Below are 23,813 nucleotides of genomic sequence, written 5' to 3'. Positions count from 1 at the left end.
TCCCATGTTGTTGCAGTATATTAATGACTAACCTGGTATTGTGGATGGATTATCTCAGTTGTTCTCCTGACTGAAGTTTGGTCCGTTTACAGCATCCTGCCATGCGATTGCATTTGTCTCTAACCATGAGGAACCTTCCCCTTAACTTTTATAAGTGGAAAAAAGTTAGCGTTCATCCTCCAGCTTCACTGTTTATGTTATGCTAACATAGCTGTGTCGCTAGCGATCACCTAGCACATCATTATATACCAGCTAGCCCAACTTCAGTAACCCTACAAACGTCACTGCTGTTTAGTTTCCTGTCTTCATTTATGTTGGAAGTGATAGCAGAGCTGTACGTTTGATTTTTTTTTTTCAGAAATCTCTCAGTCAGAACATGCAATATCATGCTTAGGTAACTAGCGAGACTAGCGAGCTAACTTCCGCTAGCTTCCTGCTAACTTCTAACTCTGTTAAATGTAATAACTTTTGTTTTCATGGATGCCTGGAAGTTAAACTTTATAGTTACACCTGGTAAAGCAGCAATGCTGATCGTTTTATTAAAGATGAAAGAATTTAGACAGGTTTTAACTCTAAGTGATGCTGCAGTGTTGTTTGACCTGAAGCATACAGAGTTTAGGACCCAGATTACTCCCAGATTTAAGAGCATCTTAGTCCGACAAATACGACAATAACAACGGCCGCTTGCATGTTCTGCAAAAAAATGTGCTTTGTTGTGTATCTGACGGACAAACACCAAACCAGTTCCACATCACTGAAGTTGCACCATTTTTACAAACCAATTCTGGTTCATCTGTTTCACTCAACAATCGGCCATGTGCGTATGAAAACAAAGGCACTGCGCATGCGCGTTTTACTCCCATTCTATCGCGATATTTCATTTTCCTATCATTGCCTAACATTATACCGGTATTACCGTGAACGGTATAATATGGCCCAGCCCTAAGCGCAATGATGTTGCAATGTTTAGTCCATCTCTCTTTACTGAGGAGAAGCCTGCTAGTGCGGCTAGCAGTGTGACTGGATATTTAACCGTATACGAGACTTGCTCTGAATGAGGAAATGTGTTATAAAAGGTCTTTTATGTCCCGTGATCTCAATAATTTCTTCAGAATAGAGGTTTGTTAAGTGATGTCAGTCCACAGAGTTTAAGGGCTCAATCATCTCCTGCACTGGATGAGGTTCTCACCGAAGTAAAATCTGTTCTTTCTTCTCACACAGGCCTCGACGCAGAGCTGTACTACGTGCGACACGATGTGGTGAACCATTACGCGCTTTCCTTCAACATGTCTGTGCCCACTGAGACCAACAGCCTCTACTTCACATGGTACTCCAAGACAAAGGTGAGACCGAGCCGAGCATGTTCTCGGCACACAGGTCATCTGATCACTCATGTGAGGGAAATATTAACATTTCTTCTCCGTTCCTCGTTTAAAGGTTGACTACCGGCTTTCATTCAGCGTGGAGAACCCTGTAGCCCTGAACCCGCCATGGTGCAACATCTCCCTTCAGGGGGAAGTGCCCCGTGTTCCCTCTGGTCTGTCAAATATTCACCTTTAATTTTTAAAGAAAAGTTCTGAAAATCCTGAAGCTATGATGGAGTTTTTATGTGTGTGTAATATTTATGTTTTTGTGTGCGTGTTTCCTCCGCAGTCTTCAGAGTGGACATCTTATGTTCGGGCAAAGTAGATGAAGAGGCATTTTTAACAATGCAGCTGAATCTGACCATCCATGCCAACAACTACACAGTGCTCAACTTCAAGAGGAGGAAAATGTGCTATAAGAGTAAGAATCTGTTCATGTACACAAATGTGAGGTTTAAAAACTCTCTCAGCTCTGAAAATTTAATGTGAAAAGCTCCTTATGAAAATAAGTTGGATCACAAATGGGTGCAAAGTTTTGAGCCGTCCCATGTACTTAGAGGGCTCGTAACAAGGAAAATCTTAATAGTATGAAAAGACATTTTTAGCTTTATTAATTATGAAGCTCAAAACACAGTAAGAGCTTTGTAGTGAAATCTGATGGCATCTGACAATTTTCAGTAACATTGGAAAGCAAAATTGTAAATTAACATTTTAAATCTGATTAAAATAAAATAAAATGGGGTAACTGGAGAACTGCTCGGGGGGGACTGGAAGAACTATGACCAGTCAAATGTTATTAAAAACATCCAGGGCCACTCAAGGTAACATGTAACAAATGACTTCTGTTTCTGTGCGCTATAGATGATAAAAATTGAACCATCGCGTATCAGGCTGCACCTTCTTCAGGAGCTTTAAAAAACCCAGCAAAGCAATTAATCCTCTTTTATTCTCGCCATTGTCAGCCTGTAAACAGTAGTACTTGGTATGCTTTCGGTGTCATTTCAGCTAGTCACGCACATCACGATTTTTCTTTTTTGTAACCTGACACGGTTGGTTGCAGGTTACCTCACAAGCTTTACAAATATTCATTCAGATGTCAAAATGGACTGTAGACACTGACTGGTCTGTGGTAACATCACAGCCCGTGTGAAACACAACCAGTGAAGTGACCACAACACCTTCTGGCCTCTAGGGGCAATGGTGAAATATGCATATCCCTTCTAAGGCCATCAGACAGGAACCATAAATTAGAAAGACAGCTCACAGCAGTTTAAAAACACTCTTTCCTTACCGGATTGTGTAAATGCAGGGGGATAAAAAAAAAAAAAAAAAAATTAATAAGAAAGAGACATAAAAACATAACAGCAGGGCAGACACACTCGAGCAGCATTGATTTAGATTAAGAAAGACTACAGATGCACCAGGGTCCTAGATCTCTCTCTTCATGTTACCTTATGTATTTAAAGGCAGTTTACCAGGCGGCCATTAACCCTTTAAAGGTCATATCAATAAATGTCACCTTTCTAATTTCATTAAATAAATAAATAAAAATCTGTCATATTGCTGGTTCCCCTACATTATAAACCAAACGTTAAAGTAACAGTAGGTAATGTGCCGGTTCTTGTGTTCCTTGTTTGCTGCTATTTTCAAACTGCCTGAAGATAATTACATGTGGCCCAGAGGCTTCTTGCCATATGCCCCCATGGAAACAAATTTATTCCCGTCTTATTTTAAGCAGGAGTCGAATTGGTAGCATGAACATATTCTTTGTGTGCCTGAGTTGCAGTCATTCCTCCCTGTCGCTGCCTGCAGTGACACAGGAGAGGGCTGAAAATGTTTGTCCGTGTTTGCTGATTTATGATCGCAACTTGTTGTCAAAATAAGTTAACTGCTCAACTTTTCAAGGGTTTCATCATCACCCTCTAAACAAGACCAAACTAACAGAGTGAAGAGTTTGTTTTGCGTTCTTCTGTTTGAAGCAGAGCTTTTTGTTTAAAGTTGAGATAAATGAGCTGCTTTTGGGCTTTATAATAAATTGCACCAAAGATTTAGGAAAAAGAAAATCCCCGTCGTGTAGTAGAGACATGCTCTTTAATTTTTTTTAATTTAAACCACATTTTCTGTGTTGCTGTCATGTTGTATGGATAAATTACTTGTAACGCTCAGCTGTTATGCATCACTGCATCACATTCACATCATAGTCTGTTGGTTGTGGATGGAACTTGTTTTTTGTTTTTAGGGGAAAAAGTGTTTACAGGCGTGATAGTGTATACAGGTGAACCAGTGAGAAGAAAAGTTGGTTTAAATCACCAGAAGAAATATGGAGAAAAGCAAAAAACACTTTGCTAAAGTGCTCATACCAGCCTTAAAATGAATTAATAATCATCAGGAGCATGGGTTTATAAAGAAAGGCTGAAATAAGAGGTTACACCAAGCCTATGTTAATAAAGCTGAGTCCGAGCTAGAAGTTAGCATCATTTGAATATATTTTGATAATTTGATGTTAAATGAAGTTTATGTATTTCTCTCCCTTTCCCCCTCCCCAAACAGGAATCGATTCTGAAAAGATCCCCATTCCTCTCAACAATAACTCTCTCCCTCGGCCTGACTGTAAGTAAACTTTCCACCTTGTCCCCCTCTTCCTGCTGCGTGTATTGTTCACAGGTGGCATCAGCCTAGTGAGACAGATGTTAAATCACTATGATGTCAGCTGTATAGGAGTCTTCAGTAGTCTGTCTTCGTTAGGAAAAAAGAAAATGAATTGAGGGCTAAAGAGAAGGATTCATTGTGCTATTGAAGACCACTGTCAGCTCCCACCCACCCCTCAGAGTTGGAGTGGTTGTTCTCATCTATTCAGACTTGTGTGAGCCTCCTTGAAGCAAAGCACCATTAGTGGGTCGTCTCCCTTCTGCTTGGGTAGGCCCGAGGAGCCCGGGGCCCTCGGAGGCTTTTAGAGAGGTGATGAGAACAGCTCTCAGATGCTGGACCCCGGGCACAGTCACTGCTTTTCCAGGTCTCCATTAACTCTTGAGTGGAGCCCGAGGTGCTCTCATACTTTCTTTTCCATGTATGCCTTTTTTCTTTTTTTTTTTATACTGTGGCCATCATATCATATTTTTGCATCATGCGATTATGGAATTTATGCTGTAATCTCACCCCTTTTCCTTTGTCTTTTTTAGAGCGGCTTGTTTGTCTGATTCTTAATTTGTGTCATTTTTGTGTCATCAGTAGATGGTGTTACCGCTCCCACCACCTCCACCCAGGTGTTCTATATAAGCGTGAGTGTCTGCTGCATTGTCATCTTCCTCGTGGCCATCATTCTGGCCATCCTGCACCTGCACAGCATGAAGAGAGTGGAGATGGAGGACAGGTACGGTTCTTTTGCTTGTTCTGCTTCCAAAGAAATCTTACACCCTGATGTAAGAGTGACGTCTTAAGAGCAGCACTTCTTCCTGTAATCTCCACTTCAGATGAAGCTTGCACAGGTTATCAATGTAAAATTAGATCAGCACATTCAGAAAGGTTTGCCATCGGGACAGTCAGAAATTTTAAAAAGCTAACACACTTATCATTTTAGACATTTTTAAATTCAATTCTGAATTTAAAATCATTCTCCTCCCAAACAAAATCTTTAATAAAAGGGCCACGTCATATCTTAAAGACCTCATAGTACCATATTGTCCCAATAGAGCATTTAACCTAAACAGACTGCAGGTTTTCAGGGGCCTCTTCTGTGGAATCAGCTCCCAGTTTGGATTCAGGAGACGGACACCTTCTCTACTTTCTACTTTACTGAGTTATACTACAATAGGCTTGTGTGGATGTTTCACATAATGCACTGAACATCTTCTCCTCACTCTCTGTGTGTTTATACACCACTACTGAATTTAATCAGTAGTAATTATTAGTATTTATTATTAACTCTCCCATAATGTGTCTTTTGTCCTGTCTTCCTCCTCCTCACCCTCATTAGCCACAGCAGATGGCTGCCCCTTCCTGATCCTGGTTCTGCTGCAGGTGTCTTTCTGTTAAAAGGGAGTTTTTCTTTCTCAATGTCACCAAATAGTCTTACGCTATAAAGCACCTTGAGCCATGTGACTGTCAATTAAAACTATGACCTGACTGACTGAAAGAAAATGACTATCCTGTGCTTTAGGGAGGATGTTTATCAAGGACTTTTTTTTTCTTTTTAAACGTATAATATACGACTCTGTGTCTTTCAGTGTGAGTGACAGTGGAAGCTCACAGGGCCTTTCTCAGCCGTCCACCCAGACCACGCAGTACCTGAGGGCTGACACTCCAAACAACGCCGCCCCTGTTACCAGTAAGATTTTACCTCCCCTACACCACACCCTTCAGACTTGTGAATCACAAGATGAAACATCTGTTCAAGTTTCATAAAAAAAACAAGTGATTCAGTTTTCCACACATTTTCTTCTCTTGCTCAGGTATCTCCAACTTGGATGCTTCTCAAAATGCAGTAATTGGCTGTGAATGACTCAGTTAGTTTAACTGGTATCATATGATTGTAATGAAGCAAACAGTTCCTGCAGTAATGCTATCTTCTTTCTTGTTGTTGTTGCTCCTCTCCTTGTGACCTGTTACTGTGGGAATAATGTGTAAATGTCCTCACCATGTGCTTCGTGTCAGACAGCAGTAAGAGGAGAAAAACGGGCCTGTTTTAGTGGTTGGCACATTGTAAACGCAGACGTGGGAAGAGCAGGCCAAGCATCTAGTGTTTTAAAACTTCTGTTTTTCTCCTTTGCTAGAATCAACGCTAGGGCTGTTCGATATAACGATATATATCGGATGACGATATAAAAACGTCTATCGTTTCATTTTATGCTATCGTTTGTTTCGTGGTGTCACAAAATAAACTGTTTGTGGCAATATTTTTTCATCGTTTTGATGGTCACTGTAGTGGCTATATTAATTAAAGTTCTCTCTTTCTCTTATATTTAATATAACCACTAGAGATGGCACGATACCACTTTTTTATGTCCGATACAGATATCATAAATTTGGATATCTGCCGATACCGATATGAATCCGATATAGTGTTTTTTAATCAACAAAACTGTTTTTTAAATATCTTGCTGCATTTTGTATAAGTTCATACTCAAGTTTAAAACAACAACTACACTAAAGCTATTCTGTTACACCTGTATGCAAAAAAAATGTTTCATAGTTCAGCAATACTGATCAATCTAATAAACTTAGACCTACACCATCCTCCCTATTCTGGTATTTTAAAGAGTACTTAGCATAAATATTAAGCAACCTAACTAATAGGGTTCCAACTCCCAGCAACAACAAAAATAAATAAATAAAAAATGGGGAACCACCCCTCACGCTCCACCTCATGATGCTTAATCGACGTAATCAACCTTAATTTGATGCAGTGAGAAAAAAATGCACAGAAATCAATTATTTTTCAAGAAATATTAAATAGATTCAACATCTTTCTTCAACAAAATTGCAGACTGCACAGATGGTACCTTCCCAAAGGAAAAAGTACTATAGCTTACTAGGGTATATATATTAGACTTAATTAATAGTTACTATATACAGTAATGGACTTCTATTCATTTTGCATCAAATTAAAACTTTGGGTGTCAGATAATTATTTATTAAAAGCTTGACATTTTAAATGAGAATAAGAAAGAAAAGTATGTTTTTGTGCCCCCTTTTCCCTGTTAATGCCCTATCGGCCCCCCTGGCTAAACTTTGCTAGATCCGCCCCTGCACAGTTACCAGCCGTCAGCTACGTAGAAAAAGATCCTCGAGTAGAAAGTAATATTAAATACATTCTAACAACAGCTGATCAAGCTTAAACGTGCTGCTGTTGTTCAGCCGCTGGTTTCCTCTTTCTGGTGCAAAGTGGGCCAAAAGCAAACTAGAGAGACGGACTCACGACAGAAAAGCTGATCAGCTGATCGTTAAGCAGTTTCATGATTGAAGTAGCAGCAAGAAGAGGCAGTCGCTCCATATATCGTTTGTTAAGCTTAACGCAGGAATGCTTTACAAACATTCAGAGATGGACTTACACACTTGCTTTACTTCTCTCGGGGATAACTTTGTCGGAGATGAAATGCCGGGTTGCTAGCGAAGCTCCAAATGCTATCCAGAGCACCGACAGGTCCCGCATGCCACAGCCGCTCTATCACGTGATGCATACTGCTCCGACGTGCTAACGTTCTGAGGTGAGTTACAGCGTGTTGCAAGTTTTGTGAGGTGCTTTCGTGATATTTAATGGATCGGATTACATTTTTTTATTTTTCGCCGATATCCGATCCAGTAATTTAGGTCAGTATCGGACCGATACCGATACGTAATATCGGATCGGTCCATCTCTAATAACCACACTACGGATGGACAAGCGCCTGTTTTTATCTGTTGTTGGCAACAACGACGGTAAAACCATCGCGTGTCCGCTTGTTTATTTTCCACATAAACCTTTCACAATAAAGCTCAAGATCCTTTTGAGACTTTTCAAAATAAACTGAATCACGTGAAAGAGTAATGAGAGTGTTTATTGATCAGAAGCAAAAAAAAAAGAGCCGTCTGGTGCTGAAAAATAAACCTTAGACTCAAACGTTAGAACAGGTTTTTCCCCGCAGCACGCCGTGTAATAAATACTCACAAAGAAAACGGCGTCCGTTACAACTTATGTCTAAAAATGTATCGTTTCATGCATCGGTTAAAACACTCGACTCCAGGTACACGACGCCCAGCTGGAAACACTTCACGCAAGTCGAGCTGCCCGAGATTCACAGAATTTACAGAAAATATACAATTTTTGTGATTTATATCGTTATCGGGACGATAGATGTCTTATATCGGGATATGAGATTTTGGTCATATCGCAGAGCCCTAATCAACTCACATTTCTTCTTATCTCATTCAGATAAAATGATGACATGAGTAGTTTTCAGATTTAAAATAATGTTCCTAAGATGCATTAAGTACAAAGAAGTCTACAGGTCGTCATCAGATATTACACATAGCACGATATGTTGGTGCAGGGAGGAAGACCTCATGAAATGATGATGTGCCTGTTTCAGTTTGGTGGGAGAGGTGTGCGTTTGAGTACCACAGCTGTACACAGGTCTATTTTTTGTCAGTAAATGGTCCATCGCTGCCCTCTTGTGGATTCAACCCTCATCTCAACCCCACTGCCTCTTCTCCTTGTGTGTCTTAAACCTTTGTTGCTAAATGTGATTATCTCAACTGAACTCCCTCCCCTCCCTGTTTAACTCCGCCCCTGGTGGATGAGCGTCCTCACCTAGTGAGCATGCCTGGTTTGATGGATGTTTTGAGCTGAAAGGTTACAGCGAGAGTTACACATCCACTCATTCATTCAGGTCATGTTGTGATTTTGTGTGCTTTCTCCATTAAACCTCTTCTCTCTCACCTTCTCCCACCCGCCACTCCCTCCCTGCCCTTCTCGTCTTGTCTTCAGACAACCACCCTGGTTCTGCACCCATACTCCAGCTTGCTGCCTCCTCCTTCCAAAACCCTGGTGCTCCCCCTCATGAAACCAAAAGTAAGTTTCTGGGAAGTTAATTACCTACTGCAGGGGTGCTCAATACGTCGATCGCGATCGACCAGTCGATCGCAAAGGTAATATTGGTAGATCGCATGGCATTAAAAAAAATAGATGCCAGCCTATCATCCATCCCGTCACTTGATTGATACAGGGAAGCCAGTCAGATGACAGCAGATTTTTTTCTGACGCTTAGGTCGCTGCGCATGCGCAAACAGCGGCGCGAAGTGTAGTAAAACTGACAAGCTAGTCAGCGAGTTAACTCCAATTTTTAGCTCTCGGTTTTTTCTCTTAAACCTGGCCGTCAGCAGCTACTGTCCGGACTATGCATCCCTGGCTGATTCAATTCAGTGCAAGTCATCAGAGTAAACTCAGGTAATGACAAAAAATTTACATAGTTAATTGTGTTGTGAAATATTGGATATTGCGGTTATGCATGTATATACATTGTAGATATAAAGAATCCTCAATATATTTATAAATAAGTATATGTTTTGGATTTTTGTAGTGGGTAGATCATTTTGACTTGGTCATTTTATAAGTAGCTCACATGCGGAAAAAGTGTGAGCACCCCTGACCTACTGTGTATTATAGTTAGGATATTGTGAGCAGCAGGATGAAATCACCTCCCTGTTTTTTGTTTGTTTTTTTCTTTCATTTCAAATTTTCTATTTGTCTTGGCTGCATGTACAGGTCAAAATCTTAAGCTGTACATACCACCTGCTTTTTAGTGGCATTCTTTGTCACCATATAAAATCATTATTTACAATAGTTTTGACTCAATAATCAATATCATAATCATTTAGTGTTTTATTCAAGGAAGAATCCTGTAGATCCTCTGGTAGATGGTTTTAGGCTGTGAGGTTGACTTTCTTTGTTTTATAATTTTGTATAATAATTGAATTTATTTGAGTTTTGACTCCCAGTTTAAAGAAATCATAATCAGTGAATATGTAAAAAGAGTCTTCTCCTCCTCTCACCCTTTTTTTCTAAAATTATCTTCTTTAAAATCCAACCATGTTTCTGAAAAAACTTGGATGCAAATTGTTACATTTTCTTTTTATTTACAAATCTAATAAAATCCACATTTTGCTCGCAATAGAACATAGAAATCATATTAAATGTTTAAACTGAGACATTTTACTAGGTCATGACAAATATTAGCTCAGTTTAGATTTGATCGCAGTAACACACCTTTAAAAAAAGTCGGGAGGGAGGAAATGGAAGGCTGGAGAAGTAAGTGGTACTAAAAACAAAAAAACAGCTGGTGAAACATTTCGCTGCCTAACAGGTCAGTAACATAACTGGGTCTAAACAGAGCATCTTAGGCTACGTTCACACTGCAGGCCAAAGCGCATCAAATCCAACTTTTTTGACCCTATGCGACCCATATCTGATCATGGTAGGACAGTTTGAACAGCACAAATCCGATATTTTCAAATCCGACCTAGGTTACTTTGTGGTACTGAATCCGAAACATATCTGATGTTTTAGAAAGCGACTGCTGTTTGAATGGTCATGTCGCATTAAATCCGTCTTTTACGTCACTGTCACAAGACAGATGCCAGTTATCAGCGCTGGAGAAGACAAACGAGAAAGCATGGCGGCCATTGTTAAAGGACGGGCTCTCTTTTTTCTCATTGTCCTTCTTTCGCTAATTAAATTGTCAAAATTCTGTCGATTACGACTGCTGCAACAACACCTACCAGCTCTGTAGCCGCCATTTTTACTTCCGTAAACAGAGCGCGTTGTGTGTGACGTCTTCTTTTGCGCATGTGGGCCGCTTTGAGGGCTATGAACCGTTCACTCTAGAGTATGTTTGCTGTCACATTTTATTTGTAGTGTGAACAACCAGACAAAAAAAATTGGATTTGATCAAAAAATTGGAATTGAGCATTAAGACCTGCAGTGTGAACGTAGCCTTAGAGAGGCAGAGTTTCACCAATCTGCAAAAACCTGCAACTACAAATTTTGACTTTGGAATAATATACCTCAATATGAAATTGAGAAGGCTGTGAATATTTCTTCATTATATTCAGTGCATAATGTCATGGAAAGATTCAGAGAATACAGAGAAATGTCTTTGTGCAAAGGAACAAGGCTGACAATGAATATTGGATTCCTGTGATCTGCAAAGAAGTCATCATATAAACATGATGCAGAAATGCACAATTCAGCAAAAATGATGCTGAACCGCATACTGCAGTCTGGGTGCCGCACTGGCTGTCTGTAGTCCAGCTCTTTCACCAGCTGAAAACATTTGGAGCATTGAAGATCAAAGCAGATCCAGGACTGCTGAGCAGCCAGAATCCTCTAAGAATGGAAGGACATTCCTCTCCCAAAAGTCTGGCAGCTGCTCTCCTCAGCACCCAGACATTTACAGACTGTTGTTAAGTCATAAACATGGTCCTGTCCAAACTTTTTTAAGACCTGCAACAAATTCGAATTGACGTTTTTCCCTTGAAATGGTACATTTTCTCAGTTTGTAAAGTATGGGTCTGTGAGATTTGTAAGGTTTTATTTCCATTTTCCAGCATTTTTTTTTAAATTTGCATTGTAAAAAAACTAACAAAAAAAGAACAGGGTTTTGGCAAATTTGGACTCCTTTCCTTAAGGACACTGTGGGATACTTTGATCTAGTATTGGGTTTTCTTGAACTGAAACAAGAACCAAAATGAAATGGATCAGTGAAACTCCTTAAGTCTAAATAAAACACATAAACATAATACGAATTTTAAGTAAAGCACAATAAAATTAAAAATTGCCTGAGAAGTCGGGCTCAGAGTACTAGGATTGATTGTGTGCAGTCCCAACCACGTCTGTTCTCATTTACATTGTTGAGATAACCACTGCTCATAGTTTGACCTGTAGGGGGCATCATCGCTCTGCACCATGATAGTTTTTGCCACACTGTGACAGTAGAGCTTTAAGAAGAGGTGTTTATGGCATATTTCTAAATGTTTTGACATTTAAGATCCTGTTTTCACTTCCTCCACCGGGCTCCTCCTGTGTAGTTTTGGTGGTGAATCAGCCTAAAACCTACACAGGAGGAGGGTGTTAAGGATATCAAGGGAGTCAGGACCACAGAAATGTATTCTGTGGACATGATCATCCTGACTCCATGAGACGAGATCTTGCATGGGGCTCCAGACCGAGGGTGCTTGATGATCGTTTTATATTTTCCTCCATTTTTAAATAATCACACCCTACAGTTATCACCTTCTCACCAAGCTTTTGGCTGACGGTCTGGTAGCGCATTCCAGCGTTGTGCAGGTTTACAGTCCTGACATCCTATGCCAGCATCTTTGGTCTTGCCCGTAGTGGTGGAGAGGCTGGAATGGAAGAAACTGATTCTGTTGACACATGTGCTTTATATACACATGGCGAGTTTAGATCAGGGGTCATTGATTCTTGTTGACTCTGGTTCAGATCTTTTTCTTTCTACAGGAAGAGCTCTTTAGTTTCTAACTGCTTCTTTAGCTAGCATTTGTTAACTGTTGTGTTTGTTTATGTGTGTGCATAATCTATAAGGAACTTTATAACTTCACCTCTCGCCTCTGAAGACCAGCAGTTAATAACAGCGAGTACATGGGGAGCTTATGTAATAGATGTGCTGTAACACAGGACTTTGCATGAAGTCGCTGTGATGCAACATGTGCAGGGTACTGTACATGTGTGGCTTTTTCCTGGAATTGCTGTCATTTCTTTTCTTTGAGTCTACATATTTTAGAAGAAATATGACATTTGTGATCCGAAGCAGAAGCTCCCAGGTTGTTTTTGTGTGCTAATCCAGGTTTAAAAAATGTGTCAGTCATTTGGTAAGAGGTTTGTTTAGATTTGGATTATGTGTGCCTTTTAACCCTCAAGCAACATAGATAAAAAGTGAGTAAAATGACAAAGTGGAATTATTTATGACAGGATTGCTGTGTCTTTCAGTGTGGATGTTGTTTCATCTGCGGCAGAAATGTTCTGTCATTAATTATGATTTTCAGGGGGGGGGGTTTGGTTTTTTTAAATATGTTTAAACAAAGATCATCTCTTACTTCTTATAAACCAAATTTTACTTTGTTTCTATAGAAAATATGTATTGCAGTTTGTCTTATTTTACCATTTTACCATTGTGAATCCATTTCACCTGCTTTTGTGCAAATCGAAGTGGAAACGGGAGAACCCACTGCAAGACGACCCTCAAAAAAAACAAGAAAGGAATGGTTTTAGCACATAGTGGGCACAAACTGCTCCCCCCTCTGGTCTGATTTCACAGAAGCAATGGAAAAAAAGGATGCCTCCAGGATGCCAAACATATATATGCAGATAAGAGAGCTTGCTGCATCTCGCATCACAGTGTGACAAGAGTGGAAGGGATACCAGGACACAGGCTGTTGCGTGAGGAGAGGACTGTAAAACCAGCAGAAGGACCTGCATACATCATGTTGTAGCATCAAATTATTTTGGTGATTGTGTACTTTGATCAACGAGAAATTACAATGAAGTCATCGTACTCAAGCTGTTATTCATCCTTTGGTACTTCGATGCTTCTGCAAATGAAATTAAGACCACAGGTGTCAAATATGTGGCCCAGGGGCCAAAACTGGCCCTCCAGTAGGCCCCACAAAGGATGCAAATTACAGTAAATTAACTGTTTGTTTGTTAAATAAAATACACTGCTAGTCTGGGTATATCAGTGCAATTTAGGTATTGGTGCAAAGCAGATGCCTAGACAGATTGTTTAATTAATGGTTGATGTTTGGATTCAAAAATGTCACATTTTAAGGTTTTTTTTGGGGATTTTTGTTTGTCTTTGGGGTTTTTTTTTTTTTTATTTTGAAGCAATAAACTCACTGAAAAACCCAACAAATCTGGGAAAAACTAAGACACAAGGTTGACATTAGACATTTATTAGGACATCTCAGGCTGTTCAACACTGATTTTCAGAATGTACTAATATTTCTTTACAGATTAAAACAATAATAACAAAAATTTCAGATCTAATTAGGAATGTGTTTACAGCCTATTTAAATGAGTTTTGCTCCTGACCTAAAAACAAACAAACTTTGCATTAACTTGTCACATCCATGGCCTTAAAAGGTTGTTGGAGAAGACAAACTGAACTGTCCCAGCAGCACATAATGCATACACAGCAGGTTTCATGAATTAATGAAATGTGTTAATTTATTTATTTTTTGTGTGTCTTTACAGGTTACCCATCTCTGCGCATAGAGAAGAATGACCTGAGGAGTGTGACTCTGATGGAGGCCAAAGCTAAAGTTAAAGATATTGCAATCTCAAGGGACCGAGTTACACTACGAGACGTCTTACATGAAGGTATTTCCCTTCCCAGTATTTTAGGCCTATGCCCCGGTGTTTTGCCTTTTAGTGACATTTCCAGGGAGACTCGAGTGATTTGCGCGATCCAGTCTATATACGCATGAAATGAAACAGATTTTAAGGAGCTTCAGTCCTGCAGTCATGAATAATCTTGTTATGCTTCGTTCAGCATCATTTGTTCATTTAACTTTTCAGCATGCACGTTTTTTACATGTTCGGGGTTTTCTATATAAAGAACATGAACAGAGAGAAAAAGGAAAAGACTAAATGTTAAAAAAAAAAAAATTAAATGAGATTGCTTTAACAGACTGAGTTGAGATTTAAGCTTAAATTACAAATTACATGGTGCTAGCATAACCTAAAGGGAGAAGTGCTAGTAGAAACAATAATTAGGCTTTTATTTGTAATTGGAATTACTCCTTAATTTTAAGAAATAATGTTTCTGCAAAAAAACCCATGCTTTCACTTTTAGTATTTGAACATTTCTAGTTGAAATATGTCTGGTTCTAAAGGCCTTAGAAATAGTTTCTGCTGTTGGCAGTTAAGTTGTTTGAAAAGGTTTTGTGTGGTTGAAGCCTGCCAGGATACATCAGCACACCTTTAGAAACCAATGGGATTGTAGCAACAGTAGTTACGAATATTCCTGCCACTATCGGGAATAGTCAGGAGGCTTGTTACAAAAATGGACTCGGATGAATTTTAACTACCCATCTGTGTATTTCCTGCTGCTCAGCTGAGTCTGAAAGGTGATATTAACACTTGTTATTGTTTTAAATATTTATAAGTAGATTTCTCTAAACACGAATAAAATAATGACTTAGAAACGTTTAAATAAACAGAAGCCAAAACGCATGTTTCACAGACACAGATAGTCACACCTCACACTAATAGATTATTTAGCAAACTGACTTTGAGGACTAGCAGACACTAATTGGCTACAGCTGCCTGTGTTGTGAAACCATGCCCTCAGTGTGGGATTTAAATCAGCACTGTAACACTTCGGAAACCCTACACCGTATCTTACGCCCTAACCCGACTTACACCTCCACAGAAGTGTAACTATGTAACATGTTGAGGCAGCCTGCAGCGACTGCCAGCTGGAGGAGAGTGGATCAACTTCAGTTAGTGTTTTGGTGCTGTAGTTACACCGTGTACAAGAGTGAATACTGGCAATGACGTTGGCCACTTGCGTAAGGTCAGCACTCATCAGCTTGTTTATTTCTCCTGTAAAGTGAGATCTTTAACATGGGAGTCCATGGGCACTGACGATATGGTAAAATACACAATTTGTATATAAATATAATTTGTGGCAAAATTGAAAGTTCAGTGATATAATTGAAGGATGTCTTTATTAAAGAAAGCAAAATTAAAAACATAGTGGACTGAGTTGGGACAAACGAGTTTGTGAGTCTGTCAGCGGCAACTTAAACTCCTTTGATGAGGAATGTAAAGGTTCACCCAGGATGGGTTTGGCCTTCTTTAAAGTCCTAACCTTGCACAGGTGAGGAAGGTCATGCAGGGTCACACCTGCTGTTTTGCTGCATACTGTAACTCTACCTTGCAGTCTCAAATCACAGGCATAGAAGTCATAAAAGAATGTAAAAAGATGTTTAAATTAACCATCAAAATTATACAAATGTTATTGAGAAATCCCATGTTTATTTGTAGCATATTGTGAGCATAATACTGACAATAGGCTTCATGAATGTGGTTTATTTTTCCTGTTGTGGAGTACAAGCATGCCTCATCAGATCAGTATCAATAAAAAGTTGCCAAGAATTTTCTCAGTCTTTTTCTCTTTGGCCTCATCAAAGCTAAATGTCAGGGCTTTGGTTTGGCTCGATCTGTGCTCCTCGCTTTGGAGACTATTCAGCTTTGTCATGGAGTAAAGGTACTGACAAAACTGTGATTCGTTTTCTGGATATTGGCCCACACCGGGGCTTAGAGTGAATGATGTAACATTTACCCAAGGGTGCATACAACACAATGGAGAAGAAAATGTGGGTGTTGTGTTTTTAAATGCTGCTTGACAGCCTTCAGTGGTTTAGTCTCTGCTTCTGTTTACAATGGTAAATGGCCTGTATTTATATAGCGCTTTACTAGTCCCTAAGGACCCCAAAGCGCTTTACATATCCAGTCATCCACACATTCACACACACATTCACACACTGGTGATGGCAAGCTACATTGTAGCCACAGCCACCCTGGGGCGCACTGACAGAGGCGAGGCTGCCGGACACTGGCGCCACCGGGCCCTCTGACCACCACCAGTAGGCAACGGGTGAAGTGTCTTGCCCAAGGACACAACGACCAAGACTGTCCAAGCCGGGGCTCGAACCGGCAACCTTCCGATTACAAGGCGAACGCCCAACTCTTGAGCCACGATCGCCCAATGTAACAGAAGCACCACTCTTTCTCTGATACACTAGTTTTACTTTAAAGAGGTTGTGCTCACAATAAAAAGCCTCGTGTCTAAAAGAAATAATGAAATATTTTACAAAGATTGAAAAATGTTTCTCCTAGTAACAAATAACAAATAATATGGTTTTCCAAAGAGCTCATAAAGTAACAAACTGTTAGGACTGGAGAGGAGAACCTTTGAGAGGTTTTGGAGTTTCTTCAGAGAACAGGAACTAGTGGAAAGAGAGATGGAGATGGAGATTACTTGCTGCCTTTTATAAACTATTCATGCACTCTAGTATTAGATTGTGGGCCTGAAGTTGACTCATGTATGTAAACTTGCAGTAATAACGTAATTGTAAAAACAAACTGGGATTATATTGATCCCAGATGTTTACAGACATTTGTCAAGAGTGTTACCTCTAATTTGGCATTGATCTTACTGAAGCTGGAGTGGCTTTGTTGTGATGATCTCATCTTTAGGAAAGATTAACCCCTCAGATGTATAAAAGTAGACATTTGCTAAAAAAAAAAAAGGGGGGGGGGGGATCCAGTAAGTGGTGCAGAAGGGTGCTCATGATTTTATCAATGATGGGTAATAGTTGTACATTGGCCTCCGTCACAAGATGCAATCAAACATCAGCACAGAATTCCCAGCAAGTGGTGTTGTGCATGCTTTGCACAGCTACCAGTTTAATATCTGGGAAATGTTCTGTCACATTAACGTGTGTAGGATTGCAACATTTTTCGCTCACAAGCAGTGCAGTTCCTGCTATGAAGTCCTAAAGCCAGGCACAGTCATGCTGTGGTACAGGAAGTGCGACTACAGCCAACATGTCAAAATTCACACTCTGTGTTCCCTCTGCGCTCAGCAAGTACAGCACACGTGTAGCACGTTGCCTTCATATGGAAGTAGTGGCCGATCGCACTATTCCCATAAGACGCGCCACAGCAAGCCAGAAGTCAGGCAAATGAAATGTGCAGCTGTTAGTGTTATAATACCCATTTCCCTCTGTGGTGACATGATGACTTTGCAAAAGTAATGGAAATATTGACACAAAGTAAAGCAAAAAAACTTTACAAGGTTTAGAGCTCTGCTCTGTTCTGTATTATCAGTTTTCTCCAGCAAGGAAACTTAACTGCTGGTATTCGGCTGATGTGCAAACAAAATGATATCAAATGTATTCATAATAAGATTTGAGTTTAAACAACAAAGACACAGAAGGTCACGTCTCAGAGGGGTGAACTTGGAGTGCAGTTGTGTTTTTTGGGAGCCAGCAGGTCCCGACAGGCTTGACGAAGAAGGCGGGAGAGAGACACTAACCCTGTTGTTAAGCTTCGACTACTTTCCTGTTGAAACACAAGGCATAGTTGGCCCTGAGGCTCAGTTTTTTTTCTACGTTTATGTTGATGGTTTATGTGCTTAAATGCCATTTTAGCTCAGAAAAGTCCTGGCGCTACAGGGTGACAGTTTAGACAAAGGAGATGATGAACACGCTCACTTGGCCTTTCCACATCGTAAGCTTTTCTCAGTTGGTCTGAGTGATGAAAGCTCCTCTGAGCTAGACTGAATTGCTGTTGCTTTGTATCGCCTTAGTGAAAAGCAGCCAAAACTGCCTCATCCCATTTAGCAACAAGGCATTTTAAGCAGAAGCGTGTCTGCCTCTGTTCACTAATCAGCCAGGCATGGTAGCCTCTGAGTGAGGTGACATTTCAATCTTTGAAACAGTCGCCCCTGGCTTTCTTTCTTTTACCCCTTTCCTCTGATTAAAAACCTGTGTTTTGTCTTTGACAGGCACTTTTGGCCGCATCTTCCACGGCGTGCTGCTGGATGAAAAGGACCCCAGTAAGGAGAAGCAGGTCTTTGTGAAGACCGTGAAAGGTATGCTCCCTGTTCCAGCTTAAGTAAACATATTGTAAAAGAAATGAAAATACTGACCACTCTGGTTTATCCCTGTCATCTTGTCAATAAGTAACTTTACCCAGTATGTTCAGGGTTATTCAGAGGAATGAGGTTACTGAGGGGGAGCACGCTCAGATGCACTGTAGTCTCCAAATCTGTGTGGACATGCAGCAGATCAGTGGAAATATTTCTTTTCTACCCCCCAGACAGTACATCAGAGTAATATCATTAGAATATATACCACTGCAATAATATAATCTGATCATTTGTTTTTACATTTTTATTTTCTATTGATAAAAGAAGTGACATTCTCACACTGCGAGTCCTGCTACCTTCAACTAAAACATTAAAACCACCTTTTTAATACTGGAAAGTGTATTTAATTCCATGGGTCACACTGGGAGATGAGAATCAGATTGAAGGAGCAGAGATGCATAGTTTAGTACCAGGATTTAATTTTATGTGAATTGTGATTTAATTTAAGTTTTATCCTTATTAAGTCCTCGACCGGCCTAGAATGAAAGTTGATTAGGCTTTAAAATGGGGGAAAATAATGATGGTTACTGTTCTACATGATGGCTACCAAACATCTCTTTCCTACAAACAGTCGGCTGTGGGACATTTCACGGATACTTGATCCAATCAGGATCTGGGGAGTTCGGAGGCCAGGTCATTTGGCTTTTATGTGGTCCGGTTAGATTCATTGCCAGTCCTCTGCCATACAATGAAATGTACAGGCGGTTCTTTGCTACTTTAACTGTTATATAGAAACACAACAGTGGTTGGTCCATTGATTTAAGTGCGTATTTTATGCTTCAGTCATTGAGGAGTGAAAGTGAGTGAAAAATGAACCAATGTCCAAAGAAAAACTTTTTTTTAAAGACCTTCAGAAAATTTGGAGAGCTATTGCTCAAGACCACCTTAATAATTTCAACAAGGTTCCTCTCCTTGGAAGCAAAATACAAATAAAAAGTGGCTGTAGATTTTCGCACAGTGTTGTATAACAGTGGATTTGTGGCATGAGTGAGCGCTGCGATTCCATCACTGAACTGAAACATGACTGTAACACTGAAGATGTGGGTGGGATGACAAACATCGGCGAACTGAAACATAACCAATACGTCAGGTTGCGGTTTGGAGTTGTTTTTTATGCCCTGCGGATGAGCACCGATGATTGTTACCCAAACACTGTCTCTCAGAAACAGTAGGTACTTCACTGCTAGCTTCATCCGATGACCCTATATGGGTTTCAATCCAATAAACAGACACACGAATTTGACAGTAAATGAATAATAAGTCTTACTCACGCTGCGGGTTGCATGCCAGCGAAGCAGCTCCCGTATGCAGGACTGTCAGGTTCTTTGTTAGCAGCATGTGTCTGCTTTCTCTGCCAGTTGCCTTTTGACCTCTCTATTCTCTCATGTTTACTCAGTGAGGGGTGGATACCACTCGGCGAACAATGTCTTCATGCCAGTTTTGGCTTTGTTAAACTCTTTACTTCCTCCTCATTCGCCTTTTGGGAGGGGAACAATACTGCTTTCCATAAGTTCCAGACGATGGCAAAGCTGCAAGCGCAGATTAAAAACTGGCTCAAGTTAGTTTTCCCCTGAAGTTTCCCACTACAAATGACTGCTGGCAGAGAAACTGCAATGAAATGATAAAAATCAAACGCCACATGGCACCAACAGACGCTCATTGCTCCAAGTTTGTTGTTTTTAATTTAAATGTTTGTTTTTTTGTGTCCAATAAAAATTTTCAGATCATGCTTCTGAGGTGCAGGTGACGATGATGTTGACTGAAAGTTGCAAACTTCGTGGCCTTCATCACAGGTAAATCTTGCCACATATACACATAGCTGGGCCTTTAGAGAATATTAAATATTCAGGCATCCTGTTGATGCACACGAGGGGAAAAAAGAAAAAAGAATCTATTGCTCGGCATCATATAAGGAATCATAGCTGCTGTCATACAGTTACCGTCCCTTTAGAGTTTTTCATCAGTTTTTTAATTACAGTTTCTTTAGAAATGCAAGCTTACAACACCAGCATGGTTCATGTCTTACGTCACCGGTTGGATGTCTTGTTGACGCTTGAGCATAGCATGCCAGCCTTGCTTCTGTGGTCGTCTCTTAAGAGTCACTTTAAACATTGATGAAAGAACACCACATGTTTGCAAACAGGGCTGATACCTTAATAAGGAGTGTGAATCGAAGTCAGTCTTTGTGACATTTGTAATAAAATATTGTCTGAAAGGCTCTGAATTTATTTTAAAGGAGACCTTTTCTTTTTTGTTTTCTTGTACATACTGATAAAATGGTGGAAGATTGGCAAACAGGGTATCTGAGTGTCTGATATATGTGATTTTTATATTCTTGACACAGTTTTATGGCCCAAAGGTCATCATGGATTGTTTTTAGGGAATGGCCGTTTGTGAAATCAATTTGTTGTTAGCTTTGTGTTTTGTCTTAAGACTTCATGAGAATTTAAAAAAATTCTAAAATAAAATTGTTCTTCAAATATATCTTCTTCCAGTAGTGGATGTTCAGCTCAAACTTGACCTTTTTCATATAAAAGCCAAAAGCTAAACACTCGATTCCAGTTTTTCCCCACTGATCTTTATGACGTCAGTGAAGGCACAAACCGTTTATGTGATGATGTTAAGGATACAGAAGCCCCAACGACCAAAGGTTTTGCTTAAGAGAAGCGGCCAATCAGAAGAAGGTTTGTTTAACAAGATGGGTTAGATCCCTAAACAGTCTTTTTCTTTCAGGAAAAGCATAGACTAAGGACTGCAGCAAGGCCCAGTGAAGACGAACAAGGATTATTTTTGAATTCATATACGAAATATTATATAAAAGTAGTAGCTAAGAATAAATACACGGAACAGGAAATTAGCAAAACGGGTGCAAAGCAGCATTTCTTCGGCAGATTTTACCCGAAATTTACAGCAGCCTTACAGCAGTGTACTTGTGTGGAAAAGATTGTCGTCACGATGTCCCACGCCTTCCTCTTTCCTCTGCATGACATCAGCGCTGTCATATTTGCTGACAGTTCCTCTTTGGTGTTTTGCATGATAATGTCCTTTACTCTTCCTTTAATGTGCAGTAGACGTGTACATGAGCAGAAATGATGATCTGGTACACTCAGGTCCTGTTTCCTCAGTTGGTTGCTTTCTCTTTTCTTTTAAGAAATCTGCTTCCCATAAGCCACGTGTGCACAGAGGATGGAGAGAAGCCCATGGTGCTGCTGCCTTTCATGGCTTGGGGTAATCTGAAGCAGTTCCTGCGGCAGTGCAAGTTAGCTGAGGCTAACAACCCACAGGTGAGGCTTCAGCTCAGCAGACAAACTATAATCAAAAGCAATATTAAACCCCCCACCATTAAAAGTCATGTTCTCGGCCATGCCTGGATCTCTTCGGGCACATCTGTCTTGTTTTGACGGTTCCAACCACCTGCTCCGTACTACTCAAGCAACTTTTGTCTCAAACCAAATTTCTTCTGGAAGGTCATGTCTGGTGATGAGTGCTTGGTTTTCAGCTATGATCAAGCTGTGCGCGCGCGTGTGTGTGTGTGTGTGTGTGTGTGTGTGTGTGTGTGTGTATATGTATAGATAGATACAGAGATACATCTGTCTATATAGAGATATCTATGTACGGTATATATGTCAATCTCATCTGAACGAAATATTTTGACATACAAGCAAAATAAGGATGTTAAATTCAAAGCTGCATATCAGAGTCAAAAATAAAACTGGATACATTTATGGAAGAATAAAAAAAAAACAGGAAAATATTGCATTAAGGAAAACTAATTGTCAGCGGTTATAATTGGGAAAGTACACAAAAGAATTACAGAAAAAACACAGATACATCACATAAATGCACATTTATAAAAATATGTGACTTGAAGGCAGTTGCAAACTGCTTTTTCTTCAGGCAGGACCTTTCGAAGTGAAGGGGTCCTGACGGCAAAAGTGATACATCAATGCAGCATGTAGACACACGCAGCTAACGCTGAGGACAAAACCTCCATGATCACCTTAAACCTTTTTACCAGTAGCACCAAATCTGCTTGATTTGACTCTATTCATTGTTAGCGTTTTCCATTAGACGCTAGAACCCGTTACCAGGTGCTTTTAGTACCTACTCTGCTCGGGTTCTAAGCAAGCTGAGTCAAGCCGAACATGTGACATCAACAGACTGTTTGCCACTGATTGGTCAGGGAGGCATTGATTGAGTCATGAAAATGACTCCATGACCAGTATCAGACCTGGCAATGAGGGAAACAAGGAGCAGATACAGTTCAGCAGGAATACCATCGCTTTGATGGTCTCCATTATGGTGTTGTGTCGCATACAAATGACATCATGTGACTTTATCTCATTTGTAAATGGATGGTTGCTATGGTTAGGCTCACAACCCATGGGAAATAAAGGGAGAGAAAAGATTTAACTCCTTGACAATGAAAGCACCCCTGACCTAGAGATGACCAAATTTAAGTCGAGATTTTATGAACCTGTTCTCAGAGCAGGTTGCGTGTAAAACCATTAGAATAAATGCGTCAGAATATGCGTGGCTCCTCTTTAACCTCTATTAAGCCATTAAAATAAATCCCCCAGATTGAAAGAGAAGTCAGATTCCATCGTAGTGTCAAGCATGAAAGAACATTTTGTGTTTGCAGCAATCAGTGGCGAGTAACACCTACAGTAACTCATGTTTACACTGTTATTAAGAGGTCTGTTGATACAGTGATGAAGCCGGTGCTCAGGGCAGAGGTTTGTAACTCACTCCGTGGAGACAATCGGGCTTTTGTACAGTTAACCCCAGGGAGGCTTTCATGCGCTTGGAGAAAAGCCACAGCAGATCCAACCAATCAATCAGCTGCAAAATACAGATGCAGAAAAATGCTTTGCGATCACAAGATGAAGCTTGCCACACATTTACAATAATCAAATGCCTTTTTCAGGCACACATCAGCACCTTCCTTCTCGGCAGCTTCAATACGTACCTTTGGCGGCTACGGGAGACAAAGACTTAGTCATTAAGTTGGAGGTGTTGCAATAAACGCTGAGCTATAAATCAGCTCAGTATCAGGCCAGCTTAGATGAAACTCGCGGGGAAATGCTCCGAGAGCACAACATTCATTCTGCAAGCGAACATCTGGTTTAAAAGGTGTGACTGTGGAGGGAGGGAGGGAGGAGGTTTGGAGCGTTGACCTTGTTCTTAGACATTTTTCTTTCACCGACAGCTGAGATGTATTCTGCACAGTTTGAAT

At 40.2% G+C, this 23,813-nt stretch overlaps 1 protein-coding gene across 3 annotated transcripts in view; it reads left to right on the top strand.

Moving 5' to 3' along the window:
* ryk (receptor like tyrosine kinase) overlaps window positions 1-23,813 on the top strand; it is a 54,785-nt gene that overhangs the window by 18,757 nt on the left and 12,215 nt on the right. The window contains exons 2-12 of one of the 3 annotated variants that reach the window (XM_085264551.1): window positions 1,222-1,343; window positions 1,438-1,537; window positions 1,654-1,785; window positions 3,915-3,974; window positions 4,596-4,734; window positions 5,588-5,688; window positions 8,827-8,910; window positions 14,110-14,235; window positions 18,434-18,520; window positions 20,301-20,370; window positions 21,729-21,861. In XM_085264551.1, coding sequence (XP_085120677.1) covers window positions 1,222-1,343; window positions 1,438-1,537; window positions 1,654-1,785; window positions 3,915-3,974; window positions 4,596-4,734; window positions 5,588-5,688; window positions 8,827-8,910; window positions 14,110-14,235; window positions 18,434-18,520; window positions 20,301-20,370; window positions 21,729-21,861 — 1,154 coding nt within the window. Of the gene's footprint in view, window positions 1-1,221; window positions 1,344-1,437; window positions 1,538-1,653; window positions 1,786-3,914; window positions 3,975-4,592; window positions 4,735-5,587; window positions 5,689-8,826; window positions 8,911-14,109; window positions 14,236-18,433; window positions 18,521-20,300; window positions 20,371-21,728; window positions 21,862-23,813 lie in introns of all 3 variants that reach the window. The other 2 variants (XM_085264550.1, XM_085264552.1) reach the window with 2 other exon arrangements.

The sequence above is a fragment of the Mchenga conophoros genome, linkage group LG23 (genome assembly GCF_057382185.1).
Source record: "Mchenga conophoros isolate Kocher_MC1m ecotype Shallow Benthic linkage group LG23, M_conophoros_male_GT1.1, whole genome shotgun sequence".
Taxonomy (NCBI): domain Eukaryota; kingdom Metazoa; phylum Chordata; class Actinopteri; order Cichliformes; family Cichlidae; genus Mchenga; species Mchenga conophoros.
Note: the sequence above shows the minus strand (reverse complement) of the source record. Positions and strands in the feature narration are given on the sequence as shown.